This window comes from Sabethes cyaneus, chromosome 3, assembly GCF_943734655.1.
Source record: "Sabethes cyaneus chromosome 3, idSabCyanKW18_F2, whole genome shotgun sequence".
NCBI classification, from domain to species: domain Eukaryota; kingdom Metazoa; phylum Arthropoda; class Insecta; order Diptera; family Culicidae; genus Sabethes; species Sabethes cyaneus.
This window is the reverse complement of record NC_071355.1, coordinates 109,956,084-109,976,616: the sequence shown is the minus strand read 5'-3', so window position 1 is coordinate 109,976,616 and position 20,533 is coordinate 109,956,084. Positions and strand designations below refer to the sequence as shown.

General features: G+C 38.0%; 1 protein-coding gene across 1 annotated transcript in view; it reads left to right on the top strand.

Annotated features, from left to right (window-relative positions):
* Positions 1-220: 220 nt before the first annotated feature.
* Positions 221-20,533, top strand: part of LOC128739999 (myocardin-related transcription factor B) — a 121,493-nt gene continuing 101,180 nt past the window's right edge. The window contains exon 1 of the mRNA XM_053835508.1: positions 221-328. Within this exon, the coding sequence (XP_053691483.1) occupies positions 301-328 (28 nt within the window). The 5' untranslated portion in view covers positions 221-300. The remainder of the gene's footprint in view (positions 329-20,533) is intronic.

Here is a 20,533-nt window from a genome sequence, read left to right as displayed (position 1 = left end):
CAAATGTATGCAATGCGGTTTTTCCAAGGTTTTGCTTCCTCTTTCCTGCATACGCGTTGTGTAGGTCGTCTGCTCGATTGGAATGACACTGACAGATAATTATCATTCCAATTTTGACATTGTCGCCACTCTGTATATAGTCACTCTAGATTCGTGAAGACTTCAAAAATTCACCTGGTAACCCTGATCGTAATAAGCTGTCATTAAAAAATAATATTTTCGTTGACATATATTTTGGGAATTTCATTTTCCTACGTAATATCTTTCTCAAATATTCTATAAATTTTATCGTTTCTCATAATGGATGCTTACAGTTTGGTGACAAAAGGTATGTTTTCATTGACTTTTTTTTCAATTCCACCACAACGAACACAAGGAATAGATTTTTTGTGTACTTACTCCACCCACCTATGAACCAAAGGTGTGAACTATAAATAAATGCTGAACTAGTATCAAAACAGTGGCAGCTGAAGATAAAATGTAGTATTTTTTGTTTGTACAAGAAGTTCTAAACAGAATTTTAAAAATGTAAGTTTAGAAATGTGGAAAATATCTCGATTCTTCCGGTTCGATCCAGTGAACAAGAAAAACAACCGCTTCAAGGAATTGCGGTAGAAGTTTTATGAATTAAGTTGAATATAAGTCGATAGACGAGATCTGTTCTAGCTAGGATGAAAAAGGTTTTCTTTTTTTCTTTTATTTTGCTTCGGGGAAATTCCAGCTAAATTCTATGTACGTTCTGATTGGTATTCGATATAATAATTGTACTAAAAAATGAGGGGAACGCTCGAGCCGTGAATGCTGTTCATAATGAACTTAGGTATCTAAACACATAAACTCATTCATAGTAGACAACTTTGAAGCACCGTTGATTATATTATCGTAATAGGTACACGGTAAAAAAATAACACGTTGAAGCGAAGTGATTTACCTTTGAATTCGCACTACTTGCCTATCACTACAATTCGAAATGAAAATCTATTGAAAATGAATCAACACAAAGCACAATGATATCAACAGAAAATCACTTTAATTTCCAATGCACTATGTTTTAAAATTATGAGCTGTCAAATAAATTGAACGTGTTCCGAGTTACAATGAATAAATGTTCGAAATGTTTTTTATTTATTAATTTATTTAATCAAAATACAAAACATCAAACGATGGTAAATAAACCGGATAGTAGTTTTTAATGCCGGGATATCTTAATATGTTTGGTTGTTGTTGTCATATCCGTGGTGGTGTGATCAATCTTTTAACCTGAAAACAGAAAGTAATTTATTAATTTCAATCCTTGTTTCAATCACATTCAAAATTTAGCCATACTCACACTCTAGAATAGTAATCATTTTAAGGAAAAACATATTTTCACCATCTGGGTTTATGTTGTTTTTTCCGATTAGTGAGTTAAAGGATTAAAGCACATTAAAAGTAATCTTCTACTTCGCGAGTTTTTGATATTTGTGAAATGCGAAAAATAATTAGTGCAATTTCAATAGATATGCATTATGATTCTATGGTGTTTTCCATTGAATAGCTTTCATTGAAAGATCTCTTCTTCAAGATATTAAAATCTCTTGAAAATCAATACTTAATCACTTCAATATGAAATGCTGAGTAACAGATTGATTCAAATGCAAGAACAGTTGAATTGGACGTGATGATTTTTTACGCATTCTGCGATGCGAGTGGCAGGACACACTCTTAAATCATTCCACCCGTAAATAAGTCGGATATAGCTAAAGCTAGGTTGAAACTACTCAAAATGCTCTAGGGCATGTGCAGCACAATGTTCGTTCTATTCTATATTTTATAACAGTTTTAAATTTTGTAACATGTGAAAAATGAAAAAAAATGCAGGCAATCGCAATCCAGTTTTAATGGCAGTTCTATTTGATATTACCCCATAAACAATCCTTCCTGCTTTTCCCCCTATTTAGAGATGCGTGTTGATTTGTGTGGAACAAATGTCATATGTCACTCGCTACACTCAAAATATTCTGCACATAACTAATGGTAAATTTCCATATGAATTTCCAGATAATTATCATGTGCCACATATAACCACAAACCGCCCAGAAATACACATATGAATAGTATGTGTAATTATACACATAAAAAATATACGCATATGAATAGTATGTGCAAAAGTTTCGCGTACCCATGAATTATAACTGTTTGGCATATAAAGTTCATTAACTGGGCACATTACAAAAATCTATGTGTGGGACACATAGAAACTATACGAAAAGTTTTTTCAGTGTAGATGTGTGAAACGGTGCTGCCACCTGCCTAACTTTGTTCTATTTGTGAGGCGGAAAAGGGATTTGTAAAAAGATTGCAAAACATTATTGTCTGTCGCAAAAATTTTAACAAACACTCCATATAGACACTTGGGACACTAGAATAATCACTATTAAGCACCCCAAAATGTTCCCTGTACAAGACGGTTATGCGCTTGTTAGACTGGTTGTTCTCTACGGGCATGAAGCATGGACAATGTATGAGGAGGATTTGCGAGTGCTCGGAGCTTTCGAACGATGAGTGCTTAATGCGATCTTCGGCGGCGTACAGGAGAACGGAGTAAGAAGGCGGAGGATGAACCATGAACTCGCATAGCTCTATGGTGAACCCAGTATCCAAGAGGTGGCTAAACCTGGACGGATACGATGCGTAGGGCATGTTGCAAGGATACCGGACAAGTACCCTGCAAAGATTGCCTCAAGTCGGATAGGACCAAGACGACCAGGAACATAGCGAGCAAGATGGTTAGACCATGTGGAGCGAGATCTGGTGGAGAGTACTCGGTGCCCAAGAAATTGGAGAGCGGTAGCCCATAACCAAGTTGATTGGAGAAATGTTATTCAACAGGCTTTGTCTTAGGACGGAAAGCCACCTAAGTAAGTACTATCCAGCATTCCACTGTCTGTCCAGCATTATCTGTCAGATTTACGCATCCGCTGCCACAACGTACCAATTCGGCGCATGCCTTTAACGAAACTGTCCGGACCAGGCAGGATCTATTGGTGTCAAATTCTTTACATATGTGTATTACCGCGGATGGTGTTTGGTCCATGACGTTTGAACACTGTCAAGGACCAAACGGCTTATAATTGTTTTTGAGCCAGGGGACTCGAAACTCTATTCTTGTCTACTGCAACCACCCTATAGGCATCTCTATATCGAGCTGCAGTAAGTGACAGCAAAAGGATGCCCAGGGCTCAAAATTTGACAGCGGGCCCAAACCACACTACTGGCAGTCAAATGAAACGAAGTGGTGAAATGCTATTCAATTTTCGCACACACGATATGTTGGCGACGAAAACATGGTTACCTGCCGATGGGGTGGCTGCAACTGATAAAAACTCAATTCCAAACATGCAGCACAGTTGTGGTTTGTGTCGTTTTGATCTCGGTAATGCATTTACCTCCTTTTTAGCCTAAATGAAACAAACTAAGTAACTTTTTGTAAGCTACATATACTGGCAGGAGCGTAAAATCGATCATAAAAAAGGTAGTAAGAGCAGCATTTGAAATCATAGTCACCTACCAATAACCCCCTGGTCCGGACGACAGGTGGAAGCCATACACTGTAAAAAAACAGCACAGTCGATCCAAATGCCACTTACACTTGAAAGTCAACAATGGTGAACATTTCAATTTCACTTGTAAATCCCTATAAATTCCAAATGGAATCCACATCATTTTTGAATGTTTATAGCACTTGCACATTTCAAGTAACTGGCTTATGATTTCGATGTGCAAGACACTGAGCAAACAAATGTGTTTACACTTCATTGTAAATAATCTTTACTCTCGATTCAAATGCTGTTCACAGTTGAAAATCAATAGCTATATCCATTTCATTTTCACTCGTCCTTCCATATACATTTCAAATGGAATCCACGTAATTTTCAAGAAATTTGCCATTAACATTATATGTGGCATATATGCTATGCAAACCAAATGTCAAAATTTTGATTTCTATATGTGCAACATCGAATAATGAAGTGTTTCATCATTTGGATCTGTGCTATATGTGAGTGCATACGGCATTCAAGTGTGAGCCACTTCAATTGAACGTGTATGGCTCATGACAGTGCCATACTGTCATCATTATCAAATATGGCGAAAAGTGATTAAGTAAGTTTGTTGTGCGCGGAACGAAAATTGTTTGACGCGGCCGATTAAAATGTCCAGCTATTATTTTATTTTATGCAAGGTAAGAAAGTGGTGTAAACAAACAAACCCGAAACAGTCGATATATTTTGTTATTATTTTAGGCTACATCACTGGAAAATGCAGTTCGTTTAAGGCGTGCCCAATACTTTCTCGCTCAGCGTACAGGAAATATTGTTTCAATGAAATGAGGACAGTTGGTGGAACAAACATCGAAAGTCTGGACAATTAAGCTCGCATTTTTCGTACAATACGGTTTATAAAAACATGAGGTAAATAATTTAAAGTGGTCATAATTATATTCTTCCATGTTTTACTCATCAATAGAAAATAATATGTTGTTTTTCGTAAATTTTGCTTCATCATTAGTGCTTAAACAAGCATAAATGATAAAACTTATAATAAATATATTGCTTTTTATTAAAGCCCTTTTTTGAATAAGTGGTATTCGGCGAAATCTATACCTATAAAGAAGGATTTCTGTCTGTCTGTCTGTCTGTCCGTATGTTCCTTATAGAATCGAAAACTACTGAACCAATCGGCATGAAAATATGCATGTAGAGGTTTTTTGGGGCCAGGAAAGGTTTTAGTGATGGTTAGAAACCCCTCCCCCCACTAAGAGGGGGGGCTCTCATACAAATGAAACACAAATTTCTGCATAACTTGACAACTAATCAAGCAAATAGAACAAAATTTGGCATGTGGGTGTTTTCGGTGACAAGAATTTATTCTATGGTAAATTGAGACCCCTCCCCTCTTTATAAGGGGAATTATAACTCCTCTCCTCTTTAAAAGGGGGGGGCTTCCATACAAATTTCCTCATAACTCGAGAACTAATCAAGCAAATGGAACCAAATTTGGCATGTGAAGGTTTTCGAGGACAAGAATATTTTCTATAGTAAATTAGGACCCCTCCCCACTTTAAGAGGGGGGGCTCCTGTACCAAAGAAACACCATTTTCCTCATAACTCGAGAAGTAATTAAGCAAATGGAACCAAATTTGGTATGTGGGTGTTTTTGGAGACAAAAATTTTTTCTATGATGATTTGGGACCCCTCCCCGTTTTAGGAGGGGAGGATCCTATACACATGAAATACAAATTTCCTCATAACTGAAGAACTAATCAAGCAAATGGAACAAAATTTGGCATGTGAAAGTTTTCAAGGGCAAGAATATTTTCTATGGTGAATAAGGACCCCTCCCCATTTTAAGAGGGGGGGGGGGGGGCTCCTATACAAACGAAATACAAATTTCCTCATAACTCGAGAACTAATCAAGCAAATGGAACCAAATTTGACACGTGGGTGTTTTTGGAGACTAAAATTTTTTCTATGATGAACTGGGACCCCTCCTCACTTTAGGAGGGAGGCTCCTATACAAATGAAATACAAATTTCCTCATAACTCGAGAGCTAATCAAGCAAATGAAACCAAATTTGGCATGTGAAAGTTTTCGAGGGCAAGAATATTTTCTATAGTGAATTAGGACCCCTCCCAACTTTAAGAGGGGGGGCTCCTATACAAATGAAATTCAAATTTCCTCATAACTCGAGAACTAATCAAGCAAATAGAATCAAATTTGGCATGTGGGTGTTTTTGGAGGCAACCATTTTTTCTATGATGAATTAGGACCCCTTACCTTTTTAAGAGGGGGGGCTCTCATACAAACGAAATACAAATTTCCTCATAACTCTAGAACTAATCAAGCAAATGGAACCAAATTTATCATGTGGGTGTTTTTGTAGGGAAGAATATTTTCTATGGTATATTTTCTATGGATTTCCTCACTTTAAGAGGGGGGGCTCCTATACGAATGAAAAACAAATTTCCTCATAACTCGAGAACTAATCAAGCAAATGGAACCAAATTTGACATGTAAGTGGTTTTGGACGCAAGATTTTTTTCTATGGTGAATTGAGACCCCTCTCTTCTTTAGAAAGCGTGTTATGGCCCTTCTCCCCTTTAAGAGGGTGGGCTTCCATACAAATGAAATGCAAATTTCCTCTTATCTCGAGAAGCAATCAATCAAATGGAGCCAAATTTGGCATGTGGGAGTTTTAGATGGCAGAAATTTTTTCTATGGTGAATTACGACCCCTTCCCCTTTTAAGAGGGGAGCTTCCATACAAATGAAATTCAAATTTTCTTATAACTTGAGAACTAATCAAGCAAATGGAACCAAATTTGGCATGTGGGAGATTTTCGAGTCTTGAATTTATTTTATGATAGTTAGAGACCTCTCACTCCTGTGTTAGGGGGCTATGGACTCTCATACAAATAAAACAGAAATTTTTGCGAAACTAATCGAACTCGAGAAATTCGAGACTCTTCCATAAAACTTTAGTCAATAACAAGACCACAAAAACTGGGGTAGGCAACTCCCCGCAGAAATCACTACTGTCTAGGTTTATTTGTTTTCCTAGGTCTACCTGGGTTTCCTGGAACGAGCGATAGCGAGTAAGGAGAGAATCGCGAAATGGTACTTTCCACAAAAAAGTTTTCCGTGAAATGGTACATTCCGCTTAAGGTTTTTCACAAAATGATATTCGGCGAAATGTTGTACAATCATGGCGAATATTACTATCCGCTTTCTGGCTATGCAATGAGGGGACAGGGGAGTTGTTTTCTACTTTACTGTGAGGAAAAATTGCAAATTTGTATAATAAACTACCCATTCCTGGTAACTAATAAGCATTAACATAAGCAGCAAATCAGCGTATCTGGCATTTTATATTGCACATTTTATATTAGCTTTTTGACTGCATAGGTGTTGGCATCCAAAATTGTATTCAAATTCTTCGTGTCGGTAATTAGCTGTAAATTAGCATTGTCAGCACTGTAAGAAGGTTATCAGTAAAGTAGCTGTATATTTTGCCAAAATAGCATTTCAGGCGAGTTAAATGCTTATTGGCCTACATTTGAATAGCATTAGTGATGCTTATTGGTTACCTGGGATGCTTTCATAGTTACGTAACTGCCAAAATGAATCTTCTAAGGTTGAACTCCTCAGAAACTTGCAAAACTCGAGATTGTGACAAAGATCATGTAGCTTGATACGAAACTGCTAGTTCCTTATGCTACCTCTATTCAGGACCTACACTATGTTCTCCATATCCTGGGAGAGAAACTATCACTAATACTTAACAATATCATTGCTATTCTCGTAAATTTGTTAGGTGGTGACAAGTTAGTTTTTCAGGCTCATATAACACGAAACACAGACTAGACTAAGGCGGGGAATGACGGGTCACCTAAGGAAAGCATTCAATGCTACTCTCTACGCATCAATTCTAACCCACTTTATTTAGGGAGTTGACCTTTAGAGAGGAGAGATCTAGGAAAACAAATAAACTTAGTCAGAGGCGCTTCCGATTTCTTGAGTTTGATTAGTTTTTGAGTTATGTAAAAATCTCTGGTTTTTATTGTATGAAAGCCCCCAGTGGGGAGGGGTTTCAAACCATTATAGCAAAAATTCCTGCATCCAAACACTCCCACATACCAAATTTAGTTTCATTTGCTTGATTAGTTCTCGAGTTATGAAGAAATTTGTTTTTCATTTATATGGGAGCCCCCCGTCTTACAGGGGGAGGGGTCTCATTTCACCATAGAAAAAATTTATGCCTCCCAAAACCCCCACATGCCAAATTTGGTTCCATTTGCTTGATTAACTATCGAGTTTTGAAGAAATTTGTGTTTCATTTATATAGGAGCCCCCCTCTTACGCCTTCCTTAAAATTGCTCTCTTACCCCTCCATAAAACTGCTGGTCATTATCTATCAAACGACTCGTTCAGTTTTGATCAGTAGTTTAGTAGATATTAGCATTTGAAATCTTTCATTCAAACGTTACACTTCTATTTTCGTTTTTACAAAGTGCTACCCAGTCCCAGTATAGTAAACAAAGACGTAGTCCTACGTCAAAACATATTGCTTATTTTCTGCTGACGAGATATAGGGTCTGCTTCGTTTTACTTTTTTCGTGTATCGTGCAAGAAATGCAGAGATTTTACATTCAAATTTTTCTATCGAAAACGGATAAAACATGAGTTACGAATTATGATGGTTATAAAAGAACATTACTTTAGGTACTATATGAAAGAGTCTTTAGCTTCAATTATCATGTTAATGCAACGGACCCATCTTGCCCCGCCTTTCCCAAAATCCAATGATTAGAAGCATGATAAAAATACCACTATATTACAAATGCTGATAAAATTTTATAACATAATTCTTTCATTTCAGTGCGACATTCAGGATACAGCATCATCCTCTGCAGAAACCGGAATTTTTTTCGAACACTATCCTAGTGAAGTCCCTCGAACCCGCGCAAGTGCTTCACCAGACTGCAGAAAGTTGTATTCTTCAATAAAAACCCTATGAAAAGTTTTGTTACAGTTGATTTGAAAGCAAAATCTTATTTTTCGGCATTGGTTTACTGCGATCTAATTCATTATGATGTTAGATTCAGCGCAAGTTAAAAATTTTTGTGGGTAGTATGTACAAAAAGAACTATTTTTTACAATAACCAGCAACGAAGTATGGCTTTATTATAAGATAATAAGATATAAGATAAAGATAAAATTATAAGAAATAGAAATGCTCGAAATGTCTTCAGAATATTATGTTGCTAGAATACTTCGGAGAATGTAATGCTTAATGCTTAATATAATTATAATCAAGCATATGAAGCTATGAAACAAACACAATTATACTCATTCAAAATGGTTACAAACCTTGATAATCTATCAATAATGGTCACTACTATAAAAATAAATTATACTTTAGAGAAAAAAATGCAACGGCATGGCGCAAGACATTAATATATAATCTTCTGGTGCCCAAGTTTTTTCTTAGTTTCATAAATTTTATAACTTGCTCGAAATAAAAGTTTCAAAATAACGTAACTATATATTTGAATGGATAGATTAGACTATAATGTGAAGGTATGAATGGATAATAATATATAAAACGAAACTATCAGGGGTTCAAACAGAAACTCTCTTAACCCGCCAAAAGGCAGCGGTTGATACCATAGGGTAAATCACATAAGTTTTATTTAACTTTAACATTTAACATTGTTGAAGATGATAGAATAAATTGTTATAAAACTAAACAGTTTTTCACATAGTCGAATTAGAGCTTACTTTGCGAGGCAAATGTGATGCCGGATTTTATTAAACTACGTTGCTATTTAATTTTGCATCAGCGCCATGAGATACGTACATATTGAAATTCTAACACTATTTGTATGGCATAATACTGATGGGAAAGCGAAAGTGGCGTAGTTCAAATCGATCACGATTCGCCTCGCAAAATAAGCTTGGGTCGTATTCATTTCCCCCACCGTATAGGTACCACCACCTTTAGTTATCACAAGCGAACCAATATGGGATCCGATATTCTGGTTTTGACAACCATATGGGATGCCATATGTGCTTTATATGTAACGCATGATGATTCTTAAATTTATTGCATTACATTTTCGAAGCGACGCGATTGAAAGTTAAATAACAGAACATTTGATTATCAAATGGACGACACGTGAAATCTTAGTGTTTTGCATTTTGATTCTCAAATGGACGATATGTAACATCTTAATGTTTTGCCTTTTGATTATCAAATAGGCGACACGTAAAACCTTAGTGTTTTCCTTTTGAAATACTGGTGCGGCATATTGATTGAATCTCAAGTGTATTCCACTTTAATATGAAGTGGTTCATCCTATAGCACAGATCTAAGTGAAATCCACTTCATGACAACGTGTAGATTTTTTACAGTGTACCAGGGGCCCTATCCTCACAGTTCCTTCACCTCACTTCTCTCACGCGTCCTATTCTCACAGTTACTCTCACCTCACCTTACCGACCCCATTTGATTTGTACAGTCACCCAGGTGAGTGGAGTCCAGAGCTGCCATAAATACAGATATTTGTGCATGCATAAATTTGGGACCCTACCGTTTTCTCCGGAGTATTTAATTTTCTCGATCTAATCTTTTAAATAACATAAATAGTTTATGTACTACTTTAAAATTCAGGAACATTAGTAGAGCCAGAAATCATAGCAACTGAAATAATTGATGGGTACCAAATTTATGCATGCACAAATATCTGTATTTGTGGCAGCTCTGGTGGAGTCACCTAGGTGACTGAGAATCGCAAATTGTGCTCTCACTCAAAAAATTTTGGTGAGATGACTGTGAGAATAGGGCCCTGTTGAAGATTACCTGTTCAGCAATGGACGTCTTTGGTTTCATCCCTTTGCTCTGCTGGACTGGCGAATAGTGATGTGAATGTCATCGTTTAATGAACGTTAAAGAGAATTAGTCATTACTACTATTTTGATAGCAAAGCAATAGTTCTGCCGCCGCGAAATTTAGAATCCTTTGCTATAATTTCGTACTAACCTGCATATGTATTATACTCACAGCAGGTTTTACAATATGAAACAACCAAATAAATAACCATCAGCCGAAACCGACCCCCCGGCACGTCGCCATTTTTCTGTGACTGAATGTGAAACGTCAAGAATATTGGGCGGGAAATCACTTCATAGAAAATCAATGCGACGGCCATTGTTGTTTGGGGTACAATACTGAGGGGTCCAACTTAATGGGGGTACTGTCAAACTCTGTAGACCAAGATAGCGATGTCGTGGAGGTGGCCGAAACACACCCCAAATTTGTTTAAATTACTCGTATCATTCTGAACGAAAACGATTATGCAGCAACCGACTGTCAAAAGTTTGTATTTTGCTTATTATAGACCTTTCCATTTATGTCTGTGTTGGTGCTTGAAAGTGAGGCAAACAAGCATCAGCCCTTTCCGAAAATGAGGGAAATATCATGTATATACACGCGTATTTCGTGTTCGCTAGTGTGGGTGCTTGAGCTTTCAGAAAGCTCTATTGGCCACATACACAATATCCCATCTGTTTGAAACTCCGCTTTACTCGTGTTTCAAATATCTGCAGAAATAGAACACTGTTGTATACCAGTTTCAAATTTTGTAACTCAACTGTTAGAAAAAATAGAACTGAAACCAGAGATGCCATATTTTCTAAAAAAATGTCTGGAACTGCTCGAAAACCAAAAAAATCGAGCAGTTTTCCAGCTACTCGAATTTTCTGGTTTGAAAATAATCTGCGAAAATCTGCACACTTTTTTAGGAAGTCTGTGAAAGTTTAAAGAGCTTTGAACAAAAATCTGCACCGAAACAATGAAAGTCAGAAAAACTGCAAATATCTGCAAATTTATAATGATCTGCAAGACCGTTCCAAAAATCTGGAATTTGCAGATAAATCTGCAAGTCTGGTATCCCTGACTGAAACGCTCTGATGGGGTTGCCGATATTTTAAATTTGTTTCATTTTAAATCTTTCATATATAGTAAAACAGTGTTGTACATGCCCAAAGTGTACAAACTATGATTTTGAGCATTTCAACCAAAAAATTGGTAGTAGGAATTTGAAAGTGCGTTATTTGTCACAGAGAATAATTCAATTATCGGTAGCAAGCAGCCAAAATTGGTTGAATTTTGACGTAGGACTACGTCTTACGGCAAGTTTTGAGATAGGGTGTCATTCCAAAAAATCGAAAAATGCGAGCGTCACGAAAAATTAAAGGTTTTGAGCGCTAATAGCTCAGCGGTTTTCCAATTGATTTTCAATATTCTTACACCAATCGATTGTAAAATCTTCTAAGAATTGACCCAAATAAAGAAAAGTTTGGATTCTTGATGCTGAACTATTGAAAAATTGAAAATAATGAACCTATGTTTTACCAGAATTCTCGCTTCGTGATTGGTTGTTGGAAATGACGTCATCAAAGTAGAAACGCGTTTTCACGCTTCGGCTTATAATTCAGTCAATTTTCAATAGATTTCCAAGATATTTACACCAATTGATCGGAAAATCGACTGAAAATATTGAAAATACAGAAAACTATTGATTTTGTTTTTGAAATTGAATTTGAAAAATTTTTGTTTTTGAATCGATTTTGAAAATTTAAATTATTTTCATATTTTTGCCTTCCCTCGTTAGTGCTTCCCTAGCACGGATGGCAGAAATATATACGATATAAGCTATGGGTTGCTTATGATGGCTTCCTTATGATTGTATTTAATTTACGCCCTATAGAATCCGATCGAAAATTGTTGAGCTTCAGCTGTTGCTGCTTCCCACGGATAAGGCAACGAAGACATGCAAATTTATCAAGCGAGGTGTTAGAGCTGGAGCACTCGTTTCGCTGCCGTGAAGGAATATCTGGCTGCTGAAGTTCTGGAAGTGGCAGGAAATATGCTGCTCGCGACAACGAAACGATCAGAATTATCGTCACTTGCAGCTGGCCATCCGCAACAACGAAGAGTTGAACAAATTGCTGTCCCGTGTCACCACTGCTATGAGAAGTGTCTTTCCGAACATCTAAACTGTTTTGTTGCTGCCCAAGAAGACGGAAAAGAAGGCTTAAATTTCCTGCATATCACGTCGAAAAACCGTTCTTTTAAGAACGAAACATATGTTCATGAAGATTTAAAGAATTTTCACTCGCTGATTTGAATTATATTTAATTTAGATTGATTCTAATTGTTCGCTTCTTATCAAATAATTTTAACCGATCACCTCTCGCGCTTTTGTTCGCTTATTGCTGGTGATTAAGAAGTTGGTCGTCTCGAAAGGTACCAAAGCAGCCAACAAATATTCCAGCTCCAAGTAAATGTGTTCGGTCAAGCGTCAAAATGAATGAAACCATAGGTTTAATAAAATGAAAGAGTTTTAGTAACATCTTTTGCATCTTCATAGAAGAATTTGTTCGTTCTTCAAAGAACGGTTTTCAGTAATTGATGAAACCTAGGAAACTTAGAACTTAGGGCTTTTCACTCGGTTTTCTTTAGCAACACAAATTATCCATCACCAATGCTACAGTAATAACACGTAGCGTAATTTTTCTTTGGCAGCAAAAGCCACGGCTCGCTGGTAACTTTACTCTTTTGTTCAGACTGAAATTGAAATGCTTTATTTTATTTTACGTACATGATAGAATGAAGGACCATGAAAAATAGGTGTGGCCGATTCTTGTCGCTTGCTCTGGTACATAACACATGGTAAGCCGGCGAACAGCATTATTTAAACGCTAACTGAGCTACTGCCAACATCGTTTGCCAGGGCAAACAAAAGTCACGCTCGACTCGTGCACTTTTGCAGTGTGTGCAGTGCAGTGTGCTGGAGCTGGCGCACTCGTTTCGCTGCCGTGATGAAATATCTGGCTGCTGAAGTTCTGGAATTGGCAGGAAATATGCTGCACGCGACAACAAAACGATCAGAAGCATCCCACGTCATTTGTAGCTGGCCACTTGGAGTGGTATTTCATCGTAATTCAGGACCATACACGAACGGCTTTGTTAATCGCATAGCTGCTGTAGCTTTCCGGCTGGTCCGTTGCAAGCTGGAGTTATGATAATCAAACAATCGGTCATTTCAAGGGCCATACAACGATTGAAGAGTTTATTATAGTTTCTTGCCCGAGGGAAAAGTTGAATTTTTCGCTATTGCGGACGACCAAAAAACTACAGGGTATACAGCCCTAAGGGTTGTACGAAAGGGTGACGTAGGACTGTGTCATATAATACTCATTATATTGATAACATGTTTTAATCGATGAAGTATAACTTTATGTCTGATCATTAAATCAAAGACTAATGTAAACTGCATTTCTGGCATATGCATATTTGAGTATTTGTGAGTATCATTGTTTGGGTGTTTATTTGTAAAAGAAGAGCGAAATATTCTGATTTAATTCTTCATTGAATCAATGGTGGTTTTGAAAAAAAACCGTTTGAAATTGTTTTGTGGCCCTGAAAAGAACTATGTTTGAGCTGATAGCACTTCTTAAAAATCATTACTATAATTACTGTTGCCAATACATAGATTGATGTCGCTATTCGGTCCTTTAGACTCTAGGATGATGGTTGTCCGCTAATACAGGAGTGATAGGAAATACCAAATCACTGTAAAGTAGAAATGGATTAGTTTTATCAAAATACTGACTGTCCGTCAGTGCGATCGTGCGATAAATGAGCAGGCGGCGTACCAAGTGCACCATTTTATAGTCACTGGCACTGCCGCTGCTACTTGTAAGCTAGTGTAGGTGATGGGGGAAACCAGATCGACTGCTGCTGCTGCTGCTCAAATGATTATCTGACGCTGAATGAGCAAGCATTTCCCATGTTACCATGGTATAACGCAAAATGGAACGTTAACCATTTTAGAAATTGTAGAAAAATCTTTCCATTCTTCAATTTCTATAGTTTTTATAAGAACTGTTTAAGACCACAACGGCCTACTGCTGAATTTGCTGCCCGTCAGTCGATCCGTTTCCATTTGCTGTTGGTTTGCGAAAATAACCGCCAAAATGCCATTGGGTGCCTCGAATTGTCATCGAAGATGACATTAGATGCCGCAAAGGTCCTTGGATTTGCCCTCCAATAGCCGCCAAAATGCTATCGTTGTTACCTCCTGATTGCTATCGGTGTTGGCTCCGATCGCTGGTGTTGCCGCCAAATGCCGTTGCTTTCGCCACCAATAGCCGTCGATGGTAAATACTGACCGTCCGTCAGTGCGATTGTGCGATGAATGAGCAGACGGCGAACCAAGAGTACCATTTTATAGTCACTGGCACTGCCGCTGCTGCTTGTAAGCTAGTGTAGGTGGTGGAGGAAACCATATCGGCTGCTGCTGCTTAAATGATTGTCCGACACTGATTGAGCAAGCTATCGAACAACTTCGCATGTCTGCGATGGGGATAATGCAAAATGTAATGTTAAGTGCATCGTGTGGGATTCACGTTGGCCATTGCCCTCTGATTCCGCTTGTCTTTGGGACCGGTGTTGCCGTCAATAGCCATCGATGTTGCCGATTGGATTGGAAAAGGGGTGTGGCTTACAAAGTGGTCTCAAGGTTATCATTTGGATCCAAATCCTTTGGTGTATCTAATTGTCGTCCGTGCCTGTGAAGCTAGGCGATAACAAGGGAAATGTATGGAAAAATTCGACCTTGAATCTTTACACACATTTCTACTGTTTAGCGTATAAAAAATCATTATTAGTATGTTACTATAAAATTGCTGGACATTTTATCTATCCAACGACATATTAACTGTTATGTTGCGTTCAGTAGTATAGTAGCTATTAGCGTTTGAAATATTTCATTCAAATGTTACACTTCTATTTCTCGTTTTTACAAAGTGCTACCCAGTCCCAGTATAGTAAACAAAGACGTAGTCCTACGTCAAAATGACGGAAATAAGTTTTCTGGTCACGGGCGACAATTTCTGCGACTTCCAAAACGTCTGCAGGTTGTAAATGCTTTATCAGTGTTCTTTTGCAAGCCGCAGAAAAATTACGCAAAATTTTCAACTTCTTGAAGAGAATAGAATTGAAAACGGTTCTGCGACGTGTCCAGTTCACCGTAGCTAACCGACTTCTACCAAATGTACGTTGGTCATCTCCCCAAGCTGTGTCTGTTACGTTACCGTCTATCGATTATCAGAGGAAAAGCACTATTCAATGCAGAAACATATAAAAATTTGTTTACTGTTTGGTTTAGTTACTGACTTGGTTTCGTTTTAATAAAATATACTCAATCAATTCATGGATATAACTCCAAAATCGCTTGAGGATTGAATGTGTACAATGTTTCTACTTTGATAAACGTTATGTATGTAGCTTGTATACATCAAGAATCGTATTATTACATACATGGATACATCCTACTATCGCTACAAAGAGACTTACGTGGTCCTACGTCACCTATGCGGTCGTGTCTTGTGCACAACCCCTCGGATTTTTTTTTACCCAAAATTTGAGTTTATACTCTTTAAGGGTATTTTGAGTAGTTTCAACCTAGCTTTAGTTAAATCCGACCTATTTACGGGTAGAATCATTTAAGAGTGCAGGTCAAATTTCATTCGCAACTACTGCCTGTAAAGTATCCCGGAATGGGTAAACAATGTTTTTTGTTCAGATGAAAGATTCGAGAGATAAGTTCCGTACCATGTAGGAGCTCCGAAAAATTATTCCCCTGAGTTATTGCTGAGAAGAAAGGGTGATTGTTGCTTGTATTGAGGCGCAACATCTAACCACAGAGAACAGACATCCATTCAGGAACAAAATTTTCGAGAATTCTTGGATAAAATATCAAATTAAAATCACCTAATATGCTAGCGACACCACCACTATAGTTTCCCAACTAAATGATTCTTTTGATTTGCACACAGACAACCTTTGGCTCCTCTGGCGCTAGTATATATGGACTATATGCGTTATGCTACTTAGCGAGCTGTTGTGAGTTTAGTGTAGAATTTTATGCGCCTTTAGCGACACCATCACTATAGTTTCTTAACTAATTTGACATAAGTTTTATCCAAGTGGGGAACTTTCGCTTGGATGTCTGTTCTCTGAGCTCTATTTAACTATTTAAAAACAATCGAGAGGAGATATGGGCATTGGCGGAACTAGTACTCATTTCTCATTCATTTCTGCATTTTTTTCACCCTTTTTAATTCGCCGGCATATTAACCCTCTGGTGCCTAAATTCTTTTCCAGTTTGAAACATTTTTGATAGCTTTCTTTTGTGATCCGTTATCTGAATTAGCTGATAAAAAACCCCAATTTTGAAAAATATGACTTATTTACTCAAATAAAGAGAGACTTGGGTACAGACGGTAGATAAAGTTACACACACGCAAAGAACGTGGCATAAAACACCAATTGAACCGTCAAATCGAGACTCCAAATGAGCAAAGTAAACAAATGCTTTAAAAAACTCAATTGGGTTGTTCAATCGGCAAAATATGCGTCGTATTTCGCGAAGTTCCACGGAACATACCTCGCGATTCACGCAACGCACTGCTAATTATTCGCGTTGACGGCATTAATCGATCTCTTGCACACGCATAGAAATTCCCATATGTGAGTGCGGGTGGAAATCTGCCAAAATGTTGCGATCTCTTGCGCTCTTTAACAAATTCCTATTCTACTTCACCCCTACAGTAAACTTTTGGAGGTGCAGCAGCTTACGTTCGTCAACGCGAATAGACCTTTCCATTTATGTATGACTAGCTGACCCGACAAACTTCGTATTGCCACAAATTAAACTGTGTTGTTCATAAATCGTGAATCTCGGATGACCTCTGTCACAATCTCGAGTTTTGCAAGTTTCTGAGGAGTTTACGGGTGGTTTAATATACAAATTTTCCTCACAGCAAAGTAGAAAACAACTCCCCCCATTGCTTAACCTGATAAAATAAAGCGGACAGCATTAAAATATGATTATATAACATTTCGCCGCATACTATTTTGCGGAACACCACTTCTCGGTTGACCATAACGCGGAATATAGAGTTTCGCGGAATACCATTTCGCGAAAAACCTTACGCGGGATGTACCATTTCGCAGGGGTTATTCTCTCCTTAACTATTCTCGACCTAACTGAAAGAAAGTAATAGAGCTCGGTAGACCTAGGAAAATAAATAAACCTAATTGATAGTTTTTGATGATCTTGTTTTTGACTACTGTTTTATGGAAGAGTAAAATTTCTCGCGTTCGATTAGTTTTTAAGTAAAGCAATAATTTCTGTTTTATTTGTATGAGAGTCCTTGTCCCCCTACCACAGGGGCGAGGCGACTAAAACCATCATAAAAAATCAGAGGGGTTGTGCACAAGACACGACCGCATAGGTGACGTAGGACCACGTAAGTCTCATTGTAGCGACAGTAGAATGTATCCATGTATATAATAATACGATTCTTCATGTATACAAGCTACATACGTAACGTTTATCCAAGTAGTAACATTGTATACATTCAATCCTCAACCGATTTTGGAGTTATATCCATGAATTGATTGAATCTATTTTATTAAAAAGAAACCAAGTCAGTAACTAAACCAAACAGTAAATAAATTTTTATGACCTGTTTCTACGTTGAATAGTGCTTTTCCTCTGATAATCGGTAGATGGTACGCGCGAGCTTTCAAAAAGTTGAAAATTTTGCGCAACTTTTCTGCGGCTTACAAAAGAACACTGATAAAGCATTTACAACCTGCAGACGTTTTGGAAGTCGCAGAAAATGTCGCCCGTGACCAGAAAACTTATTTCCGTCATTTGTTGGTCGTCCGCAATGGCGAATAATTCAACTTTTCTTTTGTTGCCTGCGTTATGGTATTAACTGGGCAAGAAAATATAATAAACTCTTAAATCGTTGTGTGGCCCTTGAAAGAACCGATTGTTTGATTATCATAACTCCAGCTTGCAATAAACTTGCACTAACGCACTTAACGTAATCCTCTCTTCGGTAAATTGGAGTACCGATTACCGCAAATCAGGCACGACTTGTTGCAACGGACCAACCGGAAAATCTCAGCAGCTATGCGATTAACGAAGCCGTTCGTGTATGGTCCTGAATCACGATAAAAAACCACTCCAAGTGGCCAGCTGCAAGTGACGTGGGATGCTTCTGGTCGTTTTGTTGTCGCGAACAGCATATTTCCTGCCAATTCCAGAACTTCAGCAGTCAGATATTCGATCACGGCAACGAAATGAGTGCTCCAGCTCCAACACACGCTCAGCAGCTGATGAACACGATCGGCTGGGAACTGTGAACGTGCACGAGTCGAGCGTGACTTTCGTTTGCCCTGGTAAACGATGTTGGCAGTAGCTCATCTAGCGTTTGAACAATGCTGTTCGCCAGCTTACCACGTGTTATGTACCAGAGCAAGCGACAAGAATCGGCCACACCTATTTTTCATAGTCCTTCATTCTATCATCTACGTTAAATAAAATCGAGCATTTCAATTTCAGTTTGAACAAAAGAGCAAAGTTACCAGTGAGCCGTTCGCCTTTTGCTGCCAAAGAAAAATTACGCTACGTATTATTACTGTAGCATTGGTGATGGATAAATTTGTGTTGCTAAAGAAAACCGAAGCCCTGAAAAGCCCTAAGTTCCAAGTTTCCTAGGTTTCATCAATTACTGAAAACCGTTCTTCGAAGAACGAACAAATTCTTATATGAAGATGCAAAAGATGTTACTAAAACTCTTTCATCTTATTAAACCCATGGTTTCATTCATTTTGACGCATGACCGAACACATTTACTTGGAGCTGGTATATTTGTTAGCTGCCTCTTACCTTCTGAGACGGCCAACTCAATAAGCAGCAACAAGCGAACAGAAGCGCGAGAGGCGATCGGGTAAAATTATTTGATAAGAAGCGAACAATTAGAATCAATCTAAATTAAATAGAATTGAAATCAGTGAGCGAAAATTTCTCAAATCTTCATGAACATTATGTTTTGTCCTTAAAAGAACATTTTGTCGACGTGATATGTTGGAAGTTTAAGCCTTCTTTTCCGTCTTCTTGGGCAGCAACAAAACAGCTTGGATGTTCGGGAAGACACATCTCTGAGCAGTGGTGACACGGGACAGCAATTTGTTCAACTCTTCGTTGTTGCGGATGGCCAGCTGCAAGTGACGATAATTCTGGTCGTTTCGTTGTCGCGAGTAGCATATTTCCTGCCAATTCCAGAACTTCAGCAGCCAGATATTCCTTCACGGCAGCGAAACAAGTGCTCCAGCTCCAACACCTCGCTTGGTGAATTCGCATGTCTTCGTTGCCTTATCCATGGGAAGCAGTAAATTAAATACAATCATAAGGAAGCTTAACCCATAGCTTATATCGCATATATTTCTGTCATCCGTGCTAGGGAAACACGACGAGGGAAGGTAAAAATAAGAAAATAATTAAATTTTGCAATGATCGCGTTGAAAATCAATATTTTCTGTATTTTCAATATTTTCAATCGATTTTCCGATCAATTGGTGTAAATATCTTGGAAATCTATTGACAATTGACTGAATTATAAGTCGAAGCGTGAAAACGCGCTTCTACTTTGAGGACGTCATTTCCAACAACCAATCACGAAGCGAGAATTGTGTTAAAACAGGTTCATTATTTTCAATTTTTCAATAGTTCAACATCAAGAATCCATACTTTTCTTCATTTGCGTCAATTCTTAGAAGATTTTCCGATCGATTGGCGTAAGAATATTGAAAATCGATCGGAAAACCGCTGAGCTATTAGCGCTCAAAACCTATTATTTTTCGTGACGCTCGCATTTTTCGATTTTTTAGAATGACACCCTATCTCGAAATTTGCCGTAAGACGTTGTCCTACGTCAAAAATTCCTGACTCCAAAGCCCCCCACATGCCAAATTGGTACATGTTTCATTTGTATGGGAGCATCCCCTTTTAAAGGGGGGAGGGGTCGTAATTTACCTTCTGAAGAGGGGAGAGGTCTCAATGCACCAT